The sequence below is a fragment of the Tachypleus tridentatus genome, chromosome 2, assembly GCF_004210375.1.
Source record: "Tachypleus tridentatus isolate NWPU-2018 chromosome 2, ASM421037v1, whole genome shotgun sequence".
In the NCBI taxonomy this organism is placed as follows: Eukaryota; Metazoa; Arthropoda; class Merostomata; order Xiphosura; family Limulidae; genus Tachypleus; species Tachypleus tridentatus.
This window is the reverse complement of record NC_134826.1, coordinates 16097374-16125263: the sequence shown is the minus strand read 5'-3', so window position 1 is coordinate 16125263 and position 27890 is coordinate 16097374. Positions and strand designations below refer to the sequence as shown.

At 35.1% G+C, this 27890-nt stretch overlaps 1 protein-coding gene across 2 annotated transcripts; it reads right to left on the bottom strand.

The window, feature by feature from the left end:
- Window positions 1-120: 120 nt before the first annotated feature.
- Window positions 121-27890, bottom strand: LOC143238670 (peptidylglycine alpha-hydroxylating monooxygenase-like). Of its 2 annotated transcripts, none has more exons than XM_076479101.1 (11): window positions 27290-27890; window positions 20938-20995; window positions 20107-20334; window positions 15795-15881; window positions 15218-15275; window positions 14665-14729; window positions 11839-11919; window positions 9686-9765; window positions 9468-9518; window positions 5205-5254; window positions 121-3550 (listed from the first exon to the last, which is right to left on the bottom strand). In XM_076479101.1, the coding sequence occupies exons 1-11, from the start codon at window positions 27353-27355 to the stop codon at window positions 3373-3375; spliced, it is 1002 nt and encodes a 333-aa protein (XP_076335216.1). In that variant the 5' UTR covers window positions 27356-27890; the 3' UTR covers window positions 121-3372. The 2 variants fall into 2 exon arrangements, with proteins under 2 accessions (XP_076335216.1, XP_076335222.1); XM_076479107.1 differs by lacking the exon at window positions 27290-27890 and adding an exon at window positions 23162-23426.

The window sequence follows — 27890 nt, the reverse complement described above, 5'->3', positions numbered from 1 at the left end:
ACTTTTAAAGCATAACCATTATTATTTCAGATGAAGGGTGTATAACGTCAAAGATTTGTGAAAAAATCAAATGTTACCTTGCTACGTGTTAATGCATTTATAAGTTACAAATCATGAAAGTGAACTTTTAATATTTTATTTGAAAAATAAAAGTAAGGTTACAAATATCAGAAGTTACCTCATAAGTAAGGATACAAATATCAGAAGTTACCTCATATGTAAGGTTAGCGAAAACTACAAATAAATTACAGCTGTGTTATAATTAGATACTCTTCGTTATCAGTGTGTGTGTGTGTGTGTGTATTTAGAGAAAATTAATAAAGTTAATTAAATTTGCAATAAATTACAATATTTTATCAGTAACGTTGAAATACTGATACAAAACTTAATGGATTTAATAAAGAAACTAAATAAAATTATTATACTATTCTGTGACAAAGATGATAATGTATTAAATAAACATAAAGAAATAAAAGTTAAGACAGTTTACTAAAAATTTCAAATAACTCTTTTTAGTTATGAATAGGGTCATATAACAACTTGGCACTACTTTATGTGAATGTACACATTACTGCATACAAAGGTTTGTTTAGAGTACGGTAGTTATAGTAGACTTAAGGGTGGTGGTTGGGAGTTATACTAGTTAATTTAGATAACTGGATGAGAAGCTTTATACTAGTACAGGGTGTTCGGAAAGTCACTGTGCACTTATATATTTATTAACAGACATGTTTCAATATAGAATACAGGAGGTAAGTATGAATGACAATTATAAACAATGTTGAAAGTGACCCCCGTTGGCATTAATACAGGCCTGGATCATTCTTATTTTGTTTCTAAACACCGCTATCAGTTGCTGGCCTGAAATAGACTGAATAAAATATGATTACAAAACTGCACAGTGACTTTCCGAACACCCTGTATAATTCGTTTACTGGGTTACCAATTAGTGCCTTTCTGTCATAATGGGGGTTGAAATGCTAACTTCGAGAGGTAACTTTATTGAATTTACTTGTTTGGTTTTGAATTTCGCGCAAAGCTACACGAGGGCTATCTCTGCTAGTCGTCCGTAACTTAGCAGTGTAAGAAAGGCAGCTAGTCACCGCCAACTCTTGGGCTATTTACCAACGAATAGTGGAATTGACCGTTGCATAACGTCCCCAAGGCTGAAAAGGAAAGCATGTTTGATGTGACGGGGATTCGAACCCGCGACCCTCGGAGTACCACTCCAGTGCCATAACCACCTGGCCACGCCGAGCCTCGGTTTAATTAATCCAGATGGTAGTACCTTATTTTTCTTATTCTTATTTTTCAGTTTTTTTTCTTTATTATGGAAAGCAGTCAGCTACCCACAGCTGTCTACAGACAGTGAAGGATGATATGGATGTGGGAAATCGCTCTCCTAATTTTAACTTCTACTGCTGTTTTTTTTTTATTTTACTTTATTTCATTTCTTTATGTGAGATGGGTGAATGAACTGATAGACGATGTATCTCCACCGCAATGTGGGTACTACTTCTTCAGTCACCTCTGAAACCTAGGATACATTTTATACCTCACGTTATAGCTTGTACCCCGAGATCCTTTCAATTAGTGTAGTGTTTTTATTTTATTTTTGTTCTGGCTTGTTTTTGGTCATAACTAAATAATATATATTTTTTGTTATTATTCAAAATGCATTTCTCCATAATTGGCGCGTAGATAAGGGAGCTCAATTGTAGCACCGCACGTGATAAACCAGTTTTGGGTGTGGCTGACATTATGAGGTCACTTATTTAGTTTTTAGGTTTACTGTACATCTATATAAATTCTAAGTATCTAACTTCTGTATACTTTTGTTTATTAAGTACATGTTTTCTTCTTCATTTCAGTTAAAAGTCTGTGGAGATCCAGAAAGATCAGATAATAAAAGGAAACTATTTTATTCAGTCATCAACAAGTTGATCTCTTAATTGAAGGCGAGCAAAATCACATGAAAGCAACTATTAATACATTATATTCACACCCACTTTTAACAGCGGTTCAACACAAATACATTCTTAACCACGAAGTAAAGAATGTACAGTGTAGCTGAAATGGGCCTCGGCATGGCCAAGCGTGTTAAGGCGTGCGACTCTTAATTTGAGGGTAGCGGGTTCGCATCCCCGTTGCGCCAAACATGCTCGCCCTTTCAGCCATGGGGGTGTTATAATGTAACATCAATCCCACTATTCGTTGGTAAAAGAGTAGCCCAAGAGTTGGCGGTGAGTGGTGATGACTAGCTGTCTTCCCTCTAGTCTTACACTGCTAAATTAGGGACGGCTAGCACATATAGCCCTCAAGTAGCTTTGTGCGAAATTCAAAAACAAACAAACAAGTCGCTGAAATTATTTATAAACTTGAAATTTAGTCATAAAACGTAACGAGAAGTCCTATAAATTTCAACTTTTTATAAGGTGACCAGAAGTCCTAGAAATGTCGTTTATTATACAGTGGCCAAAAGACCACTTATAAAAACTTTCTTCCATCTTTAAACAGTGGACTTTTGGGCGATGTCATAAAGGCTTTCTTCTCATTGTTGTGATTTTGGTCTTACAGACCATGGAGGGTTAGGGTCATTTTCATCACTCCCTCCACATAGGCTTTGGTCAACATAACATCACCAAATAAGCCCGAGATTAATGATTTTACAGTCACAGCTCCAATCATGAATAAAAGCAAAAAAAAAAAACAATAAAAAATTAAAAATAATTACCAAATATATGGTCAAGTTGTAAGAAAATAATAAACTGTTTTCACTGAAAACATACAAGTACCTAAATCAGGTTTTCTCGAAAGTTGTGCAATTTTCACTAGCACTGATTTTGTTTAAAATAACACAAATGAGAGGAAACATTGCTTACAATAAAAGACAAACTGTAACCACATATAAAAGACATAGATCATAAGAGATACATTTGTGTAATATCTACAAGCTACAACTCAAAGCATTATAGTGAATATACATTTAATATAAGAACCAACAGTTTTAGATAAGAAATGTGTAATTGGATAATATTCTATGAATAACAATAATATTTTGACACCGCACTGATAACGAAATTATACATTTTCACCCAATTGATGACACGTTCTTGATATTAAATTTTAAATAAAAGATTGTTTGTTTGTTTTTTTGGCGCAAAACAACAACTCTGTCTGTGCCACACAACCAGTAATAACACGAAAGTAAAATTCTACATAATGTGAAAATAAATCGAGTTTAAACAAAACAATGGTCAAAAGTCAGATACAAGACTCAAACACAATTAAAAAGAGGCCAATAAAAGGACAAAAACACAACTGACATTATGTAGAAGGAATATTATGCTATCAAACTAGAAATCTGCCTAATTATTCTGAAGTGCTTGCATCTTTATCAATGGAGTTAGGAATGCTTCCCAAGTGAGAATCCCAGTGCCAACGGTAGATTGGAGGTCCTGGAGAGAAGCAATCCTCTTTACCTAAGATTCTGTCACCTTCCACATAGTACATCAGGTAGAAATTACACATTTCATCATTACCAGTTGGCCTGTACAGAAGTAAACAAAACAAAGTGTTTCGTGACGATGAAAAACCAACTTGGAAGTAAAAATGTATTCTCAAGACGACTGGTATGGGTAATAAAACTTTAATCAACACAAAGTACAGAACAACGTATCGATCTTCTGAGATCATTTTCAAGTTCACTTGCAAACTCTCTTTGTTAACCTGAGGATGACTTAAGAAGACCGAAACGTTGCTCTGTACTTTATGTTAATTGAAGTTGTAATACCCACAATACATAAGTGTCATCAGAATGTAACCAGTTATTGAATTTACTTTTTGTTTATTATTATATTTATGTTGTTGTTAGTGGTAGTATATAAAAACATCCATTTAACTTGAGAAGTATTCGTCGTTTTAAGTTAGAAACACAGAGGCACTCGTAATAAGTGTTTAAATTGTTACTGAAAATGACTAATTGCAACGCAAAAGAAGACATTTTAAAACAAAAAACTATTCATTTGCTTGAAATGTAAAGAATCCAAAAATTACTCACAAATTAATACATGATATGACTGACTTTATTTAAATTAACACATGATATGACTGACTTTATTTAAATTAACACATGATATGATTGACTTTATTTAAATTAATACATGATATGACTGACTTTATTTTTCAGAAGATCATTTGGCATCGAGTCCACGAGTTGACTGCAATCTTTACTAATTTTTGGATCGCGGTACCACACCTCAATTATGGCCTCAATCAGCTTATCTTTCGTAGTACAGTATTTTCCCCGAAGTCTTTCTTTACAAATTGCCCAAAGATTTTCAATAGGATTGAAATCTAGAGAGTTTCCAGGCCTTTATTTGCATTGTAATCATAAAATTCTTCACAAGTTTTGATGTGTGGCACGGAGCCAGATCTTGCTGAAAAATGCCAGATCCATCTAGAAATCTCTTTTTCAATTCTGGAACGACTCTTCTCTGCAAAACTTCAATGTTCTGTGGTCCTCGCATCATACCTTCTACGATATGTAAGCCCCCAACGCCATAGTAGCTGAAAAAGCCCCAAAACATCTTCTTCAAGGGATGCTTTACGAACTGATTGATGTGAGATTCTCGAAGTTTCTCACCAGGAGATCTGCGAACATGCAGACTTCTTTAACCCTATGCGAAGAAATGAGGCTCGTCACTGAATAACACCTTCCTCCATTGTTCTTGCGTCCAGTTCTTGTATTTCAGACCCCATTGATACCGTTTTTTCTTCATCGAGTTGGTAAAAAGTTGTTTTTTGACTGGTCTCCTTGTCCTTCTAATACAATTTGGAATGACGTAATATTCCTCAAAATGTCGTCATATCCAAAAATAGATCGATCTTACTGCGAAACACAGCTAATGACGCCGTCTGTGTGAAAAAATGACGATTAAAGGAAATCAGCGGTCCAGCGAGCCTACACCAGCCGCCATGTTGAAAATATTGTAAAATGACCATTTGTTTCAATTAATTTGCACAAGGATGTAGTTCATAACTATACTAGATATTTTCCAAGTAAAACATATACTAAAAAACAAAATAAATGTCATATTTTTGTAATCACAAGGAAATCAATCATTTGTATTATATTTTTGTTTGTTTGTTGCATGTGAAATAAAAATGTTAAAATGTAAAAATTTGCTTCAGAAATTTCTTACCCAACTTCAGTGTCAACATCTCTGAAATTTTTCATCGTACAACGAGCAGCCTGTTAATAAAATATTCAAATTGACTGTTAAGTATAACATATAAATATCAAGTAAGAATACCATGACTTATATTAATGTATATTTATTTGCTCCAGTATTATAAGCTAATAACTAATAATTTTAAACATTTTAATTTAAGCTTTCTTTACCAGGGGCGTAGATTTTTTACACCCGATGGGGGGGATGATTTTTGCAACCACTTATGTGGACTGTTCAATTTGCAAATTGGTAATCTCTGATTACGTGAACCTGAAAGCTGTAAACATGCAGTCACAGAGTAATCTTGTTGCCACGATAATTCAAGGTTTCTATAAGTGAGGTGTTGTGAACAGTTTTCAAAATATTAATAGAATAAAAACAAATGTGTCACAAATTAACTGCCACATGAATTTATTCCTGCACACTGCACAGTATTAAAGATGGCCATTATACTTGACAAGGTTACTAATAACTTTCATTGTATGAATTACGTTTTCAAATATTAATAAAATTAGTAATTACCCTTGATAAGTTTATATCTACTGAAAAACTGTTCATGTTGTTTGATAAAAATAATTAAAATGTCTTTGCAAACTCTTGAAAATTACACCAATACAATTTAACACATAATTATTCATACTTTTCATTGAAGTAAGATTCATTTATTTCTCTAGTCTACATGTTCCCAAACGTAGACCTCCTTTGTGATAATCTGTTTACGAATTCTTTCATAAGCTCTTCTATATTTATCTTGTCGACTTCATCTTTGTGAGTGTGACAAACTGCCACATGGTTGAGGCAGCACTGAGACATAGTTGACCTTAACCACGTCTTCAACTGTCTTAATGCAGAAAAGCTGCGTTCACATTCGCAGTTGGATACTGGACATACAAGTAAAATTTTCATGAGAAGAAACACTTCACTAAACATCTGCTGGCTTGTGTCATGCATTTTACAGTAAACATCCTTCGCATCTTTCAGAGATACTGCTGTTGTTGTTCCTTTGAACATGGACAACTGAAACTCAAGCCGTTGTACAGAGATTTCTGGATAGAAGTTTATAACTGAGTTGTCAATCTTGCTAGATGTGATCATGTTTTCAAGTGCAGGTATTGCCTCAAGTCATTGTTGTCTGCATTGAATCTAGTGGTCAGATGTTCTATGACTGTGCCCACAAATTTAAAATATTGGCTTCTGCAGTAATCTCTAGCTGTTGCAGAATGGTGTGCTGAGCCATCACCTGTGATTCTTCTGGGAGGTCTGTGAATGCGTGGTAGTTCAATAGGCACCAGATCTAGGGAAGTCACCTTTTTCTCAGCTTCATCAAATATCTTGTTGTAATTTTCCTCTGTTCGAAATACCCACAATTGCTCAACTGTCATTGCAGATGCTTCAATCATGCCAGATACTGTCGCTGATTTTGCTTGGAATGTACAGTTTAGTTCTTCTAATGCAGCTAATGGATGCTGAGCCGTCAACAATTCTAAAACTGTCTTTCCTTTGTGAAATCTGTCCAACAGACCTCGTGTTTTCACTGCTACATCTGATATTTCATTTGCTAATTCAGACAAAGAATCAACAATGTCACTGTAGTGATCATTAGCACATGTAATTGCAGAGAGACGGCACAACTGGACTATTGTGGCTGTCTGATGATACAATACCTTCAAAAATTGTCTTGTATTTGCCTAACCTCTAAAGCAAGACACCAAGTTCATGTACCCACTGTATAGAATCTAACACATTCACAAGCTTCAACTGCATGTTACATTATTAAATTAGCCTTGTGTGCTCCGCAGCGAAAAAACAAAGCTGACGGTTGCTTCTCTTTTATTTTTGCCTGGCATCCACTGTACGCACCACTCATGTTAGCGGCTCCATCATAAGTTTGTGCTCTTAATCCTGACAGTGGTAAATTGAATCTAGTCAGTACATCAAGTATAGTCGAGGATATTGTTTCACCAGTTGTATTGGAAACACTGTACAAACCAAGAAATGTCTCATGGACGTCAAGGTTCTCATCTATGTATCGTACACGTATTGCTTCCTGTTTGGCACCTGTAACATCCTGAGTGCCATAAACCATTAATGCAAAGATTTTACTTTGCTGCACTTCGTGTGCTATGTTCCTCAGTATTTGATGGCTGAACATCTCCATTATTGCATTCTGAGCCTGGGGTGATGTGAATGTGGTTTTCTTTGATAAGTAGGCCGTCACCTCAGGATCTTCCTCTTCCAGGAGCTTCATTAACTGCAGGAAGTTCCCCTCCGTATCAGTATGTCCATGTAATGCTAAACCTTGACGCAGTAAGAAACGTAAACTTCTGAATATTTTGGCTAGACTTCTTTTGCATTCTTCCTGCTGCTGCTTTTTTCCATCATGTAGCTGGACAGTCACTGGAGTTACATCAAGTGAACCTTCTGGAGATATAGCGAATCTGTGCTGAGAGGAGGACTGGTGTTTGTTGAATTTCTGTTTTGCCTTTTTCCAGTTGCACAAACCGGTGGATATGAAGGTATACTCCACTGGCCTCTCCAATTTCCCTGTAAAAAGGCCTCTATTTCCCTCCTTGGTACAATGAAAGCATATGACTTTTTGAGTCTGATTGTTGAAGTGCGGGCCATGGGAACTCATCAAACCACTTGCCCTGGAAGTTGATATTTTGAGATTTTGCTTTCTGTCATGGTATTAGTTGTACGTCTGGATGATATGTCTTTCCACACTGTATCTGTAAAGTGTCAGATTTTTCATTACTGCACAAACTTGTTTCACAACTATCTGGTGGTTCATAATGTGCAATAGTTGGCAAATTTCTATTCCTTTGCTTGAGGTTGTTGGATTATCTGCATCTACATTGTCACTTGTAGTACTAGTAACTGGCTTGCAGAACTGTCTAATATGGGAAAGTTTCAGATGCTTGCTTTTCATAATTGGAATCTGTTTCCCAGATGACTCAACAGGCTAAAATACAGTCTTTATTGAAAAACTCTAATGTACAATGAATGAAGGTAGAACAGAATGGAAGTTGGACTGAACTGTACAATGTATTTAAGTCGAACGCGTGAACCTCACAGTGACTACCAAGCCGACTGACCGCCTGGGCATCGCTGGGACAATAATGTATGCTAGTTACAACACAAGTAATTGCAAGTTTCTCGAAAAATACTTAAACAATCACAAATATATTATATTACTGTTAAAGCTCATCAAACACGTTGTGATATAATGTTCATAAGCACATCTATTAAATAAAAACACCTAAACAAAAACTAACAATACAATTCTAGTAGAGGCTTCAGGCTGTTGAAATCGCTCCTTTTGTGTTCTAATTATACAAGAAAATACAATATTTTTACTATCTGTGATAACAGAATATATTGTTTTTTTACCATAAAGCTCCAGCACTTTATTAGAGGGCAGTGATAATCTGAAATTTCATGGATTAATGAGGGCCACATATACAGGTCTAATGAGCCCTGTTGTAAAATCGAGGCTCAGACTAAAGGGAGCGGAGGGGAGTGATGTAGGGCGCATCTGGATCCGAACGGCCCAAACCTGTCGTTAACTGTACACTATGGTCAGCGGCTTTGGCAGCTAAGGAGAGTAAGGCGTTCGACAATAAAATCGGTTAGACATGCATAAGACATGGCATAGGAAAACTGCACAATATACAGATAAGATTGATGCAGCTAAAAGCTACAAATGGCCTGCCAGATCTAGATCACAGGAGTTTACACTTGGGAGTAATATTTTCGAATTTCATGCTCTGTTCAATCTGTTGTGATGAAAATTTTACTTAATCTTACACTACGTACAAGACGTAGGTAGATTCTGTGATAGTGCTTGAAAGCCTTGCATGTATACTTAGGCCTGCTGACTGATACTTACGAACTATCGCTTAGATCGAAAAGCTTAGAAGTATGCCTATATTAAAGATGTAAACTTTGGCTACTGAAAAAGCCTACATCTAGGCCTAATTATGTAATTCGATTGGTAAGAACATGAGAATCACAAGAACAAATACACAATTTGTAGGCCTGTGATGCAATAAAACAATTCAACAGACCAAACTGTAGGGGGGATGATTAAATGCACCATCCCCCCACCTAAAATGAAGGGGGGGATGTATACCCACCATCCCCCCAGAATCTATGCCCCTGTTCTTTACTGTATTATAAAATTTCAATATAATTTCCACAAAAAAACACGTAATGACTTTTGTTAACACTCACCACTATATCTCCTTGCAAAATTGTCAAGTTGTTCTGAACAGGGTAAAACATCTGAAACAGGTAAGGTAAACTTGTGAGACTGGGGATCCTCATTAAGTTAATATTATTTATTTCGTATAGAATTATTTAATATTACGAAATTTAAATAGTTCACACGTTTCCTGGTTAGTTTTAATTGCACATATTTTCAAAGATTATCAAATAGTTTCTACAAATACCTGTGGTTTCAGAGGGTCATGTTTTCCAATCAACAGCCACTGGCCATTAGGCTTAACAACATATCCTGCCACAAGCTTCCCTGCATGAGAAATATACATGTATGTTTAAAAGTTAAAAACTAAAAATATGTAGAAACTTTTACTAATGCACTTAAAATTCATTAAGAATTACACATCCCTCGAACAAACTTATAATATAAATAAAAGGGTTATTTAACAAACTTATAATATAAATAAAAGGGTTATTTGTCTTTTCAATACATATATTTACTTCACTTTCTTATATTTCAGGTTACATATATTCAAATAAGTTTCTTATTTATAATTACTTGCTTCAGTGATAAAGATGTCAAATAGCATGTGCAACAAAACATTTTTATTTGTCTCAATAAACACATACTTGTCCATGTATAACCTAAACAAAATGTCTTCTTAAAATAACTTGCATACCCCTAAACTGAATAATACAGTAGATGTTGAAAGTTTTCCTTGTAAAACACTTGGAAAATTACAAAAATATATTCAACTGATGTGTGCAACATTTGTTATGTGTGTATTGTATTTAATTACTGTTTGTTATCAAATGCAATTAATAATAAAATATGAAGCAAATATATAAATCATACTTGAAAATATAAATTCCTCAATATGGAAATAAAAATACATAAATTACCAGCACCTTTATGTGTAACAAATAATAGGAATTGTTTAAAAACTGTGATGGAAAAGGAAATGATTGAATTAGGAGAACCAACAAAATGGAGACAATTATTACATGGGTTCCAATATCCTTAGAGAAATTCCATGAATTCATACTAATATATATAAATACCAGAATCTATTCTGCTTTATTTAATCAACTTCATTTTCATATTGATTTACATAATTTCTATAGTTTCCAGTGACTACATATAAAAACAGAATGAAACAGTATAATATTACATTCATGTAATTTAATTTTTTTCAAAGATAGGTCCTATAATGAAAAATATGTTTAAGTGAAGTTAAACACAAAGCTACACATTGGGTATCTACTAACCCCAGTTTATAGCGTTGTAACTCTGCAGACATGCTGTTGTGCCACTGAAGAAAAGATGGGATGAAAAGAATCCATCAATATTTAGCAAAATTCACTCTGATAGTTACTTGTATTCATATTTACCTGTGTGTGTGTGTTTAATTTTCTCTTGTGGTATGCAGGCTTATCATATGTTTTAAAATAGAAATTTTTCAACGTTTTCATTTATTCTGATGTATGTAGTTTTAACTTTCTTTTGACCTTGTTACCTACAGTTCTTGGTCATTCACCTGATGTATCACTGCTGTCTTCTTGTGAGACATATTTCTTTAAATATTTACATACAATGTAAAGATAATTGGAAGTGTTTTCCATTGAAAGGTCAGGTGACCTATCATGCAAAAATAACATCAAAAAAATCTCCCTTATCTAGCAGTGAAAGTGATAAAAAAAATCATGTGGGTAGCACAAGAGGTATGGGCAGACTAGCAATATTGTTTCCTGTATATAATGCCATGCATGCTTTTCTCAGTCTATTATTTTCACAATAAAGAGGGGGGAGATCTTTTCAACAAAGGAACTTTCTTTAGTCCATACAAACATTTATTGTTTTTGTGAGTCAAATATTGTTTCATTGTGTCCAGCGTCTTAAACGTCAATCAAAGTTAGAAAATTCAGACTCGCTCTACAATAAATTTCTGTCAGACCTCTAGTTATTCTGTAGATAAAAGTTTTATCATTCTTGGATAATATTACAGCATACGAGGACAGTACAGCCTCAGATTTTTGTATTTACTCTTACTTCCCCAATCAAAAACACAGACAAGAAATGTTATTCCTATTCCAATTTTTTAGCATTACCAAATAGATATATAGGAGAACTGAGCAAACAACAAATTTAAGCAGACTGATAAAGTAAGTCCAATAGGAAGTACTCACTTTAAGTGAGAAACGACATGTGAGTTGAAATACTGAAGTATTTATATATGATGCAAATAGAGGGCACTGCTGTTCTTACTATTTGTATACCATAATGCAAATTACATAGCAGCTGGAAACTAAATATGAATGTATATATATGTGTGTGGTGTTATCAAGCTTTAAGTTTAATACAAGTATGTTAGCAAATACTTACCCAACTGGTGAGTGTGTGTCCGAAAAGCGAAAGGATGAATTTCTATTTGGTCCTGGATCATACATTCTGTTTCCATGTGCTCTAAATGCATCCATTAGAAAGATTAATTTCAATATCCAAGTATATCAAAGAGAATATAAGGAAATCTTCTTGGTATATTTTAGAATGTTAACATATTCAAGCATTAATTTTATATTTGAAGTTGAAAATTCAATTAGCCATTTCTTTAAGAATATGAAGATTGATGTTCTGTGGTTATATTCCCAAAATCATTAAAATAAATTACATGCAACATAAATTATCCTTCTTAAATGCTGGGTGTTTTACTTAACAATATGAAAACAATTTCAATGGGAGCTTTGAAAACATGAGATTTATAAAAGATATGCTAAACCTCAACTGTCAGACTGATTTCAATGACCAATAAATATATCACTTAAAAGGAACACACAATTATCCTGTACAATCAACACAACTGTATTAAAAAAGTAGTTTATAAGAAACCTTCATATTTAAGATCATTGTATCTTAAAGCTTGTTGTATTAAAGAAGCAAAACTATAACAGAGATACATTAAGTTTGAATTTTGTGCAAACTTACATGAGGGACACTTGTACTAGCCATCCCTAATTTAGCAGTAATAGTCAATACCATCCATCGTTAACTCTTTTACCAAAACATAGCAGGATTTATCATCACATTATAATGTCCCATGGCTAAAAGGGTGAGCATTTTTAGTGATGGGGGGATCAAAACCGAGGCACCTTAATCACTAGACCTGCTGCATTAAGATCAGAGGTGTTACTGAAGAAAGTATGGATGTGTTATATGGTTTTGTTTTAAAGCCATATAATACCGTATAGTAAAATCACTTTTCTCCCAGACCAGTTCTGATTTCATTTTTTCTTCTGTCTCTCTATTTTCAACAACACCAGTTCAATTATGTACATAAAATACATGTCAATCTGCAGAATACTGCTAAGATAATGTATCCTGTTCAAACTTATGCAGATAAGACATTCAGATCTCATGGTTCCTCTGATAAAATTTAGCTTTTCCTAGATTAAGAGTTTTTAGAGATATAATCACACAATGTAACACAAATTTTGTTCCTGGATAGTATGTGTTATTTCCTAATTGCTTATGTTGTAAAAGTACAGAAAATGACCATTATTCCCTTCAAACTTTGCTTTTGTGACCTGGATAATGAAATTTAGAAATTAACTTATTTTCTTTGTAAAACGGGCAAATTTTCATTTACATAAGGTCTGAATAAAACGACATATAAATTAAGATTTACATGTATTTACACTAAAATTATGCAAAAATGTTTAGAAGTGAGTAGATTTTTGAGATTTGTTAGCAGCGTTCAAAGTCCAGTATATCTTGGTGGAAGCTTTTGTCTTGCACCTCTGAGTATGCTCCCATGTTCTCCTTGAATTCATCAAAATGAGCATCAAGGATACGGACTTCCAGAGTCATCCTGCAGCCCATTTTGCCATAGTTCTTCACCAGAGCCTCAACCAGTTCCACATAATTTTTGGCCTTGTGATTGCCCAAGAAGCCCTAAACCACTGCAACAAAGCTGCCCCATGCTTTTTTTACTTCATATTGAGCTTTTTGGGGAATTCCGTGTACTCCAAAATCTTTTTTATTTGTGGTCCATTGAAGAAACCGGCTTTGACCTTTGCTTCAGACAGCTTAGGAAGGAAGAAGTCTTGAAGGTACTTGAAGGCTGCAGGCTCCTTATCAAGAGCTGTGACAAATTGTTTCATAAAACCCAATTTTATGTGCAATGGTGGAAACAACACCTTCTGGAAATCCACTAGTGGTTCAGACTTGACATTGTGCCTCCCCACAGAGAACTCTGTCTATTGTGGCCAGTGCTTCCTGTTGTCGTGTACTGTTGTGTTCCTGTTTTCTTAAAGGCAAAGATAACAGGGAAACTTGGTAAAGCCTCCTTGGAGCCCCACCAGGAATGCCACCATTTTGAAGTCTCCAATAACCTCCCAGCCATACTCATCATACTTCAAGACTTCTACCAAGGTCTTGATGTTCTTATATTCCTCTTTGAGGTGCACCGAATGAACCCGGGGAAGAAACGGATCCTTATTCCCATTATGGAGCAGCACAGCTTTGAGGCTTCTACAACATTCTAGAAAGTTCAAGAAAATTCTCTATCAGCTACTCAGCACTGAATCTACCTGGAATGTTCCAGAAAATGGGTAGATTTGAAAATTTCATTACCCAGGTCACAAAAGTAAAGTTTAAAGAGAAAAATAGGTCTTTTCCATTTACTTTAGGCATAAGCAATTGGGAAATAACTCTTTATGCCTACTAACAAGAAAAAGTAAAAATTTTGTTACATAGTGTAATCACCTTTATAATTATCCTGTGAATTTGATAACTAAAGAAACTTAGACTACATCACGAGTTCTAAATGGAGCAGGTGACATTTTTGAATCTCAGAATGGCTGGTTAAGAAACCTGAAGATGACCTAGGAAGGTCGAAATGTTGTTCTCTCCTTATCAATAAAAATGTTAACACCCATACCAGTCATTCTGAGATACATTTTATTTCAAGTAGGTTTCTTGTCATCAAGAATTACTTCACCAGGTGATCATCTGTTTTGGGCAAAACTGTTACAAATGAATAAATATTGGAAATAAATCTAATAAAATTCAAGCTCAGTTAAGATTAAAATATAGACCAAAAGATACGGTATTACAAAATGCACTGCCATGTAGTTATTGTATCATTTTCTATGCAAATTATGACCCTGAGTTCTAGAACACTTTGTGTTTGTATATTATTTTTGTACTTACCCTCTTTATGAGCTGGAATTCTCCCATCAGTTCCCAGTAGCAGCACTCCAGCCCTTTTGGTCACTCTGTTAAATGTGATATAATAATTTATGTTACATTTCATCCTGAAAAATAACTGGAACTTCACTCAATATTTATGAGCTTCTATTTGTATTGCAATAATAATGATGAAACAACCATCAAAAATAATATCATATGTATTTATAAATACATTTATATTTACATAAAAAATATTTATGTTGCTGATTAAAACATTTAAAATTTTCTGTTAAATCAATAAATTGTGTTTGTAGACATCAGATAAAAACCATGATGTTTGAAGCAATGGATGAAATAAACACAAGTATTTGTAATCATTCTTCTAAAAAGCCAATAAAAAAACAAATGATCAGTTTCAGTTTGGTTGTGTGTTACAGTTAAATTACATTTTACATTGGATTACATTTAACCATGTGGCTCATTTCTGCTTAAAAGTTAAATGCTGTAACCAGTGAATATTAGTACGATACACTCATAGACATGTGTATGTGTGTTAAAAAAAAGTATAGTTTACCTGCTAGAAATCCCAGGAACCACTGTTAAGATAATTCCAGAGTTGTCAGTTTCACCAGCTAGAGAGAAAGAGCAGAAGGTTTGTAGATTCAGCAGGAAAATTAGCCAATAAGAAAACAGTTTCAAAAGAGCGTGCTTGCTCAATTTACTTCTCTTTTTCATAAGAAGTAATAAAGCTTCAGAAATAATCAAATATGGAATGTAATGTGTACATTAAAGTTGTTTACTGTTTAACATTATTGTGCCAAATTAATGTGTTACATGTAATAGCCTATACGTCTATACACTGGTTATATTTCATGACACCAACCAATACAGAAAAGCATTTTTGTGTGTAAACTTTTCTATTGGAATTTTGCTTCCGTCACAGTCTAGTTTACAATTAGTTCATCAAACAAAATAACTAAACGTGTTTCTCAGTTTGCATAGCTGTTGCTATAATGGTTTGAAGTTTACTCTTTTGTCATTCAACATGTGTCTTGTATCAACCGGTCTCAGCTAATCAGTAAATACATTTACTGCAAATTCAGCATAAATAGTTTTATAATAATTGTTAAATACAAACAAAATACACTTACCAATAAACTTGTCCACATTGGCATAATGTACCTGCAACAATAAGTAATTGATTCCTGAGTCTCTTCCTCCCACTTTGAAGCCAACACCTGAAAAACGTACAACAGACATAAGAAGAAGCAATACTGGACGGTCAAGATTGGCTAAAACAAGTCGTATGCATCACAAATAAACAAATATATTTTCTTTCTTCAATGTGCTCACAAACCTGAACATATTCAATCTCAAATTGGTCTGTATGCTGCTTGTATGTTCCATTAAACTTAAATGTTGAAGGGACAATTCACACTTCTTGGAATTTAGCCTGAGATTTCCTTTATTTGACCAATCCAGAATTTTCAATAGTTTCCCTATGAGCATTTTCAAACGTCTTCCCACGTGAGGTTCTGTCATTAAGATGATAAGACAGTTCAGAGAGGTTACACTCCATCAAAATAAAGTATGGGAACAGCTTGAATGGGAAGTGAAATAAACTTTGTTATAAATATACAATATATGGAGAAGCTTCAGGCATCATCAGCTTCCTGATCATGACACACACTTGTCAAAACATAATACATGTTTCTTCCATTCACAATGTTTCCATGCTTTATCTTCTGAAAAATGGGTTCCTCTTCATCAGATTGGACTTCCCTCAAAAGTAACTACTTCTGATGTTCTTTGATACAGAATACTTCCAGTACATCCTCACATCTTACTCTGTCTTCTCCAGAGTTGATTTGAATTTCATGATTTGTTGTGTTTATTACAATAATGGTGACATCTTTTCTACAGATCAGTGAGAGATCTTTCAGGCAATAATACTCCGGGACATGCTGAAGTGTTTGGTTCTACTGTACTCTATTGATTAGTCAACAGATGTAAATGTATTTATGAAAATTCTGGTATGAACATTTCACTTCTTCATGGTACAACAACTGCCTCTCTCATTGTTATCAAAATTTCAATCTCTGGCATAGTAATTGTCATGTAATGCACAGGGATTTCCTGGTCATAGTCTGCAAAGCCATTTGAAATTAGTTTAGCCTTCAATCCATGTCTCTACAAGAAGTCAGCTCCAAGTATGCACTCATTTGCAAAGTAAATTATCCACATATCATGCAGTGTAGAAAAACATTCTGCAGTGAAGGTAAGTTTCAACTTTTTACTTCTTGGCGTTTGTGACTACTTGAATAAGTGCAGCTGTAAAACCAGTGTTAAACAACATACTGCAAGGCTTCCCATCAATAAACCATTGGACTTATAGAGTGGTTTTGTTAAATAATGAATTTCTTACATCATATGGAGCAGATGCAGTGTTCTCAGCTGAATTCTGCCCCATAATTCCAGTTACTTCCTGTTTTTCAATGTGTGAATAGCTTTTTTTTTGTTTTTTTTTATCTTGTTAGGATCAAAGATTTATTCTTAGGATATTTTCTTCTGTAAGTATTAACAGCTACCAATTCTTCACAGCCTCAGCTGTAATGGCCATGTTACCATCATTTATAATAATTATATTTTATTGATATCAACTATTAGAAGCTTTTGCCTGCAATTCTTTACAGTATGTCCATTCGAGAGACACCTGCTCTGGTTTATTTCCTCTCTTCTATGTAACTAATTGTCTAATTAGTCCTTTCAGATTTTCTAGACTATTGTAAAAAAAAGTTATATTTCAATACTACATGGTCTGATGACATTGTACTTTTAAATGAGATCTTTAATTGATCAAGTTCCACCACCAACTGAAAATCTTCTTTTAAAAATAAACACCTGCTTTGCTTTAACCTAATTTGCATATCCTTACCTCTTACTGCATATATTAATCAGTCATGTGCGAGTGGATCCACCATTTCATGCAAAGCACCTGGTTAAGGTAACTAAGAAAGCCTTTCCACAAGTTCACCTGGGATCTGTTCTCTCCTCTCTATTCTGATCTTTGCTTTTGAATACTTCCCTCAGGCACCTGTTGGATAAGGTAGTTACTAGTACTTGATAGTTGTTGTGACTTTCAGGTGCAAGGTTGTTTAATGTTGCTAAATCTGGTCCTTTCAAAGAGTTGGCAAAAATAATAACTTATTGTTAACCATTTCACCTGTTGACTCTAGATAATTATGGTCTAAGTTTAATCTGCCTCCCATGGTATTTTCACATTATAATTCATTGGTGTTCAAGTGAATGATGTTGTCAAAATGACCGAATAAATTGTGGAACTTATTTTAATATTGTAACGGCAGTTGTATTCCAAGAAGATTCTTTAGCCAAAGATTATACAGCAATAGAAGAAACAGGAGTACAAAAAGTAGGAGTTTCTATTCTATATGAGATAGTAAATAGTGTTTTAGGTTGGAATTCTTATGGAGATGTAAAAAACAAAACAAAAAGAGGTGTGGCTACTTTGATCTTTGCATTTATCAACTCATTTTCCACATGTTTCATTCTGTCATTAATGTTCATTTCTACCTCAGTGATCTTCTTATAATTTTTCTACACATTATAGATGGTTTGCACTTCACTTTTGACTTTGTTCATTTACTTTTCTACTTTTTTAATTCTGTCTTTACATCCTTTTAGTATTTCTTTAATCTCCTCATAATCCCACTATACATCTCCAATACCTTCATTGATCTAGTATTCAATAAGATTTATTTTTTCCTTCATATTTACATATGATTTCTTTTCCTTTTAATTCTTCTCTGAAATTTCCATCTCTCACCTACTGAACTTCTTTTAAATCTCAATAAATAACTTCCTGGTATTCTTTTATTTGTGTATTTTATTTCTTCTTGATCTTGTTTTAAAAGAAGGTTATAATGTGACGATCAATCCCATTACTCTTTGGTGGTGATGACTAGCTGCCTTCCCTCTTGTCTCACACTGCTAAACTAGAGATGACTAGGGCAGATAGTCCTTGTGTAGCCCTAGAGTTGGTGGTGGGTTGTGATGACTAGCTGCCTTCCTTCTAGTCTTATACTGCTAAACTAGGGATGACTAGAGCAGATAGCCCTCATTTAGCCCTAGAGTTGGTGGTGGGTTGTGATGACTAGCTGCCTTCCCTCTTGTCTTACACTGCTAAACTAGGGGTGACAAGTGCAGATAGCCCTCATGTAGCCCTAGAGTTGGTGGTGGGTTGTGATGACTAGTTGCCTTCCCTCTTGTCTTACACTGCTAAACTAGGGATGACTAGTGCAGATAGCCCTCATGTCGCCCTAGAGTTGGTGGTGGGTTGTGATGACTAGCTGCCTTCCCTCTTGTCTTACACTGATAAACTAGGGATGACTAGTGCAGATAGTCCTCGTGTAGCCCTAGAGTTGGTGGTGGGTTGTAATGACTAGCTGCCTTCCTTCTAGTTTTACACTACTAAACTAGGGATGACAAGTGCAGATAGCCCTCGTGTAGCTTTGCACAAAATTCAGAAACAAAACAATCTTGTTTTAATTTGTTTCCTTTTTCAAATTCTGTTTCTCTCTATTTGTTTTTCTTTCAACATTTATGATCTTGCTTCTTGTTCTTGTTGTCATCTTGAAATTTACTCAACCTTCCAGTTTATCTTCACCAAAATAATTCAACTTCTGGCACCAGTGATATAATCAACATCCTATCATTTGATTAATTCTTTCGGATTATTTGATAAAAATTGTGCAAAGTTTAGTCCACGTAACACTAGAGAATTAATTTATTTAATCAATAACACTTGCTCTAAAGTACGTTCACTGGTGTGCGTAACTTCATAAATAACGTTCCCTCACACTTTACGAAACTAATGTACTCTTAACTCATAAATAATCTCACTTGCAAAATTTCCTTGCTAATCGATCGACAGCTGGCACAACAAATATTCCACCGACTAACTTACTAATTTGATCACTGAGGAATAGCTGCAGTAACTCCTGTTATTTAGCTCATTAGCTGAACTATGAAGTTTAATTCTGGAAATCTCGTATCATTACTTCTTTCTTCTACAAAAGCTTTCATTTTCATGAAATTTCTATATGTTATGACAAACTCTTTCTAGCAAAGAGACATCAAAATTAGAATCTAATTATTAATTAGCTACTTTTTTTAAAACTGTTCTTGCTGGATACTAATTACTAAGTAGCTTATATCATCCACTTCAAAAAATCACAGTGTTAGCAAATTCAAGGCTCAATGGATGAGCTTTAGATGTATAATTGTTAATATAAATTACTAATTGTCATCTGGAAATATAAAAAACAGAAAATAATTCTAGGATTGAAGTGGTCGATTGTATAAGTTACTAACCATAAGAACAATCGTTAGCTGGTCCATACAACCTTAGCATAAATACAGAATGTACCAAAATCAACTTCTCACCTTCTGGTAACGTTAGTTTTGGAGCATCTCTTGCCCATGCGTAAATGATGTGAGAACCTTCAGAACATACAGGAGCACGGCGATATTGGGATCCCCGCCCAACTCCACCCATCTCACCACAGTCCCAAACAGCACGAGGAGTGTCTCGTTCTCGATATCCCACGACGGAGCATCCAAATAGTAGGATATGATGAGCAGTGTGCATGGTGGCATTGGGTTCGAACTCCACTGAAATGGTTAAGAAATTGTGCGTATATCGGAAGACAAACAATTATTAATTTTGTTAACGTGATGCTTTGTTATTACGATATTACCTACTCTTGGTATTACTGAATTATGAATAAAAATGTTTACACATATCACACATGTATTATTGTTATATAATTTTTCTGAATATTTCAATGTTATATGACACTGCTTTGAAGTATTTCCCCCTCATTGAATACAGTTAACATTAACATAATAATGGAATAGTGCAACTAAGTGCACTAGTAACACTCCAACAAAATTCCGATATGTCACAATTAAATCTTATTAGTATTACAGTTTTTCTTTAGTGTTTGCTACAGCTCATTTACTGATAAAAATATCTTACAACGTTGTATGTATTATTTAAAATAAAATGGGTAATTTATATCACTATTATCATCAGGTATTCGGAATTATGTTAGTAACATTTTGTTTATTAAAGAGAACAGCTCATCATTACGACATTCAATGCAGGGATTGAACCTAAAACTTTAGATGTATAAGCATTCAGGATTACTGCTTAACAACCAGTAGTTATGTTTTTCTATCTGTTTTTTTTAACATAGTTAAAAATAAACTTACCTATGTAGGAGCTGAAACTTCTGGGCATTTGAAATGCCGTACAAAGATAGGAGTCTTTCTAAATATAAAGGTAAATAAATATAAATATTACATTAAAACTAAGAGCCATGTAAATATGTACACTTTTTCAATGTCAAAGACTCGTAATGTTAAACATTTGGTTTCAATATCATTGGTGGGCACAGCACAGATAGCCCACTGCATGGCATTGCTTTCTTCTTCTTATAACATACTGTGAGAATTATTTCCATTTGTTTAAATGAATTATAATGAACAAGTAATTCTTTGTTAGATGAATCAACTCAAATCTTCTGGCAACTCGAATGTTAGTTGAGTAATTTTAAAATAAGACAATTACAACAAAGCTGACAAGCTCAACCTGTATCAGTATTCTAACTCACCATCAAAATAAAATTGAGGTGAATGGTTTTCTTTTCTCTAAACTTTAAGTCTGAAAAGAGCAATCACTTCAAATGATAATGGCCCGGCACGACCAGGAGATTAAGGCACTCGATTCGTAATCCAAGGGTCAGGGGCTTGAATCCCTGCTGCACCAAACATGCCCTTTCAGCCATGGAGGCATTATAATGTGACAGTCAATCCCACTATTCATTGGAAAAAGATTAGCCCAAGAGTTGGCAGTGGGTGGTGATGACTAGCTGCCTTCCCTCTAGTCTTACATTGCAAAATTAGAGATGGCTAATGCAGATAGCCCTTGTGTAGCTTTGTGCGAAATTAAAAACAAACCAAACCAATCAAAATACAAATGATAATTTATTTATTTATTATTAATAATAATAAAATTTTGTTCAACTGCCAAAGAAAGCAATAATTACATTGCTATTTTGTTACAAACAGGACTGCCATGATTAGAAACAAAACTGATCAGTTCCCAGTCAGTTTGATAAATGTTTTAACCAGACATCAAGTGACCATTTGGTCTTTCACTGCCCACGCACCCATAACAAAAGGAAACATTTGAACTTTTCTTCTTTGTAAATTTTGCCCTCCAAGCAACTCAGACCATAAGCCAATCATCCGATTAGCAACAAAACCAGTCCTAACTGGAGTCTAGTCTGTCTTTTTCAAGTCACGAACTTGTGTCCTCTCCACTTATCTTCAAAAGTGAGGACAAATAAATCACAGACTTATATCTTGCTCGTCTCTAACATAATCTTGTACACCTCAATCTTTCTAACCCTTTTTATCTTAAGATAAAACAACTTAGGATATCTTAACCTATCCTAATGCTACGATTCTTCTATTCCCAGAATCATTGTAGTAACCCACCTTTGAACTCCTTCCTCTCCTATACAAGGAGATTAAAACCAAGTGAGGATTTACATAGAGATAGTGGCCTCTTTGGACATGTAATGAATAACTCCATAAGCACACCCAAAATGTGTTTCTTAAGATAATTGTATCCAATATTTTTTTTGTTCAGCTGCATTATCCGATTGGCTCCCCTCTATATCAAACAGATGGTTCCAGCCATGATTGTTCAAACACATTAAATTGCACTTACAATAATTTCGATCAACAACCAGATATTTGACCAACCTGCAACCTGATTCAAGTCATTCTATAGTGCATCAACATCTTCAATACATATATTGACACCTAAGAACTTAATTAACTTACTAACGATGTCCCTGTCACTATCATTACTATTATATTAAAAACAAAGAGAAAAAACAAGCCCCAAAACAATGACCCCTGAGGGACATTACTATATTAATAAAAGTTTAATTATCTGTTGTTACGCACAAAGCTACACATTATGCTCTTTATAATCTGTCCACTACAGTTATGCACGAGCTGATGAGTTACTGGGAACGAAAGTCCAGTTTTGTTAGATGAAGCCCGGCATGGCCAGGTAGGTGGTTAAGGCGCTCGACTCGTGAGGGTTGCGGGTTTGAATCCACAACACACCAAACATGCTTGCTCTTTCAGCCGTGGGAATGTTATAAAGTGACAGTCAATCCCACTATTTGTTGATAAAAGACTAGCCCAACAGTCTGGAGTGGGAGGTAATGACTAGCTGCCTTCGCTTTAGTCTTACACTGCTAAATTAGGGTTGGCTAGAACAGATAGTCCTCGTGTAGTTTTGCATGAAATTCAAAACAAACAAACTTGTTAGACTATATGAATATAAAATTAGTCACAACCCTTCCCTGTACAAACATTCTCTGGTCAGTCTAGAATTAGTTTCTTCTATACTTACTAACACTCCTATAAATGAAACAGCCTTGCATGGCCTTCAAAACTTTTCTTCAATAAAAACCTTTATTGATGTTTCATCCAACAGCCACGTGTTGGAGCCATTATTAAACACATTTCGTTGTGAAGAGACTGCGCTTGACCTAGTGGCGCTGGATGCACAGAAGGCATCGAATCCAGAATTTCAGCATTAAATGCCTCTCTTCGCCCCCAGCTTATCGTGAAGCCAGCGAAGATTCCGCGGAACTGAGCGTTGGATAATTTTTTTCCAAAATATTTATTAAACATGTTTCTTTACTACCCTTCAAGTGTCGCTGAGTCTATTTTCGTCAAGGACGGGAAATGGGAGTGATTTAGTTTGATTCGTGCTGTGTTACCAAGGGCACCGTACGTCAGCAACAGGTTTCGAAATTCACATACGTAAAGAGGTTTCTTTTCCGTTATTACTGCTCTTGTCAGTAGACTAACGATTGTTTTTATTTTGCGCAAAGCTAGAGTTATCTGTTTTAACCGTCCCAAATTTAGCAGCTGGTCACACCACCCACCGCCAACTATCAGGCCACTCTTTTATCAATGGATCATAGAAATAACCGTCAGTTTTTACGCCCCCAAGACTGAATGGGCGAGCATGTTTGACAGAGATTCAAACCCGTGGCCCTCAGATTATCAGTCAAGCGTCCTAACCACTTGGCCATGCCGGTACCTAGACTGAAGAAACAGCTTCATGAAAATTACAATTTATTATATAAACGTATAAGGTATCTTTAGTGTGTGTGTGTGTGTGTGTGTATTAGAAATTTACATATTTTAAATTTAATAAATTATTCCCGGACTTACGACAAAACAGATTCATAAACCTTAAATCGTCACCAGCATATTTCAACATGTGACAATGAGTGCAGTAAATATCAACACACAAAGAACAACGACACAAATACAAAATTATCTGGTCACTTCGACTCGTAATCCGAGGGTCGCGGGTTCGAATCCTCGTCACACCAAACATGCTCGTCCTTTCAGCCCTGGGGTGTTGTATAGTTACGGTCAATCCCACTATTCGTTGGTAAAAGAGCTGCCCAAGAGTTGGCGGTGGGTGGTGATGACTAGCTGCCTTCCCTCTCGTCTTACTCTGCTAAAATTATGAACAGCTAGCGCAGATAGCCTTCGTGTAGCTTTGCACAAAATTAAAAAAACACCAAAAAAAAACAAACTTCTAAGTGCAGTGAGCTTACTACTGGTACAGCAAAAAAAAAAAACTTCTTAGTACAGTGAGCTTACTGCTGGTGCGCACCAAAAAAACAAACTTCTAAGTGCAGTGAGCTTACTGCTGGTGCGCACCAAAAACAAACTTCTAAGTACAGTGAGCTTACTGCTGGTACGCACCAAAAACAAACTTCTAAGTACAGTGAGCTTACTGCTGGTACGCACCAAAAAACAAACTTCTTAGTGCAGTGAGCTTACTGCTGGTACGCACCAAAAAAAACTTCTAAGTGCAGTGAGCTTACTGCTGGTGCGCACAAAAAAAAAAACTTCAAGCGCAGTGAGCTTACTGCTGGTGCGCACAAAAAAAAAACTTCCAAGTGCAGTGAGCTTACTGCTGGTGCGCACAAAAAAACAAACTTTAGGTACAGTGAGGCTTACTGCTGGTGCGCACAAAACAAACTTCAAGTGCAGTGAGCTTACTGCTGGTGCGCAAAAAAAAAAAAACTCCAAGTGCAGTAAACACTGCTGGTGCGCACAAAAAAACAAATTTCCAAGTGCAGTGAGCTTACTGCTGGTGCGCACCAAAAAAACAAACTTCCAAGTGCAGTGAGCTTACTGCTGGTGCGCACCAAAAAAACAAACTTCTAAGTGCAGTGAGCTTACTGCTGTTGCGCACCAAAAAACAAACTTCCAAGTGCAGTGAGCTTACTGCTGGTGCGCACCAAAAAAACAAATTTCCAAGTGCAGTGAGCTTACTGCTGGTGCGCACCAAAAAAACAAATTTCCAAGTGCAGTGAGCTTACTGCTGGTACGCACCAAAAAACAAAACTTCCAAGTGCAGTAAGCTTACTGCTGGTGCACAAACCACATTTAAGAGCTCGATCTTCATTTTCACTCTCTAAACCAGTGGTTCTTAACCTGAGGGTCGTTTAAAGTTTGTCGGGGTCCCAGAAGGTTTGGTAATTATAGGGGAAATCACGGAGCAGTTTATAGTTTTTACGGCAAGTGCCTGTAACTGCCCACGAATGAGAAACACGCTGAAGTGCAGCAGTTGAACCGCGTCGAGATGCTTGTTGCGCAAACATCTGTCTAATTTTGAGTGAAAATTTTCATATATTACAATATTTTGAATTGCCTAATTTTTTTAACTATATAATATTAATACATCGAACTTAAAATTTAAAGTTCCCATCGTATTTAGTATGTTTTCTCATTATATATATATATTATATCAACCCTCACACTGAGTGAATAAGTAGGTTTTGTATGATGTTCAGTAATTCCATGGATTTTACATTTGTTTAGCACTTGTAGCATTTCTCAAGGTCATTTACTTGTAACATTTTCAATAAATTAGGATCTTTATATGCTTTTACTTCATTCTACCTTTACGCAAAGTTCACCATAACAAACATTATAATATGGGTCACGGTAATACCCTGGAGAGTCTCAGGGTGTAATACATGAAAAAGGTTAGGAACCACTGAGTCTAAACGATGTTCAGGTGAATTCCGTCCTATTTTCTCATCAAAATACAATAGGTGAATATATCGTTCGTTGGGTTTACAACGCTAAAATCTGTGGTTCGAATTCCCCCCGTGGACACAAGCATGTTTCCATCCCTTCACAAGTTTTCTTGTAACTTCAGAAGTGCCACTCAACTGGCCTTTTCCTCTCTAAAACTCTTTATATTTTAATATTGGGGGGAAGCAAAATGTATTTGTGCCCCTTTTAGAAAATATTGGTGGAGCCATCACCACTCATGTTTCTACTGGTTCAAAACAGAAATGGTCAGGAAAATGTTAATGTTCAAAAGAAAGCAAATATTCAAATAATTTGAAGGATTGAGAAACGAAGTATTTTCTAAATAATTACTTCCATTTTATTATTTATACCACACATACAAATATTATATCCATCTTTCATTAGCTTGCTTTGGTCGGCAAACATTTTTGTCTTTCTCTCTATAAGATATATTTGTATAATAGGATCTTCTCGCTGTTAAGGCACGGCATGGCCAGGTGTTTAAGGCACTCGACTCATAATCCGAGGATCGCGGGTTCGAATCCGCGTCACACCAAATGTATTCACCCTTTTAGTCATAGGGGTTTATAATGTGCGGTCAATCCCTCTATCCGTTGGTAAAAGAGTAGCCCAAGATTTGGTGGTGGGTGCCTTCCCTCTAGTCTTACACTGCTACATTAAGGACGGGTAGCGCAGATAGCTGTTGTGTAGTTTTGCCCGAAATTCAAAACAAATTTTCTCTGTTCACGTTCTGCCATTATTTATACCTGATAATACACGTTGTATATAATATATTAGAATTATGACTAAAAACGTGGGTAACTGTAATAATATCCAACAAATAAATCAATATATATTTTGTTAATTTTTAAGGCTTGTGTATGTAGCTTGTTTAGATGAAATATTAATTCTAATTACTGATAACAGGTTCAAATAGTTTTTCAGAAAGAATAATATTTTCACCATCCATTCCTATGTCTTAGATTTTAGTCATTCTGTTAAGACCAAGAAAAGCAAATGTTTTAAAATACAAAACTTAAGAACAAAACAGATGCTACGTTTGTTACATTCATGCTTTCTTCCTTTAATAAAATTTAAAAAGTTCTTTATAAACATGACTATAGTGAATGATTATATAATATGCTGAATGTACCATATTACAGCTTTGTATTGTGTCTTACTCGTAAAAGATTTAAAGATATTCAAATGACGTGTTTTTTTTTTTTTTGTACGGGTAAAACAACTAGAAAAACAGATACTGGAATATAGCAACAGATCTTGGAATCATATATTAAATACTGACTAAATTCGTAATGTAACAGACTTCATCTTAAGAAAATACTTTCCTACCATATGGTAGTATACGTACAAAACTTCAAGCTACGTACTTGAACAGAATACTTACCACTTTAGGCTGAACATCAGGCATTAGTAACGGAAGCTTTATTTCAGCGGAAACGGGATGTAACATACACTTTAGGCTTAACCACAAAATCAAAATATTGTGACTGAATAAAGATTCTTCAGTCGTGATGAGGAAGCCATTTTAACTTCTGGTCCTGCACTTCGTCGATATGATATAAGAAGTCACCGCTGAAACGTGGGATGAAATAATATCGATTTTTTCACGAGTGTTACGTTTCAATGTATGTTGCTAGGTTGCCACACACCTCGAGTTCTACGTGTTTGACCCAAAGTGTCTTCCCTGTCCGAGGTGAACAGCTAAAAAACAAATTACTCACGTAATAACAGACTGTTTCTGTGATTGACCAGAACCACAACGCGAGCTTAAACAACCCGAGCTCACGAACAACTTGTTTGTGACGTAACAAGGTTCCTGAAAGAAAGTTTACCGGTTAAGAAAAATTAAACACTGACCACTGATCGCTTAGAAATCTCGGTTAATGTAACGTTCAAGGTAATTTACACATACAAATATTATAGTAATATTATGCTTCTAAAAATAGCATTATGTGATTGAGTCTTGACCTCAGTTCTGCGAAGAT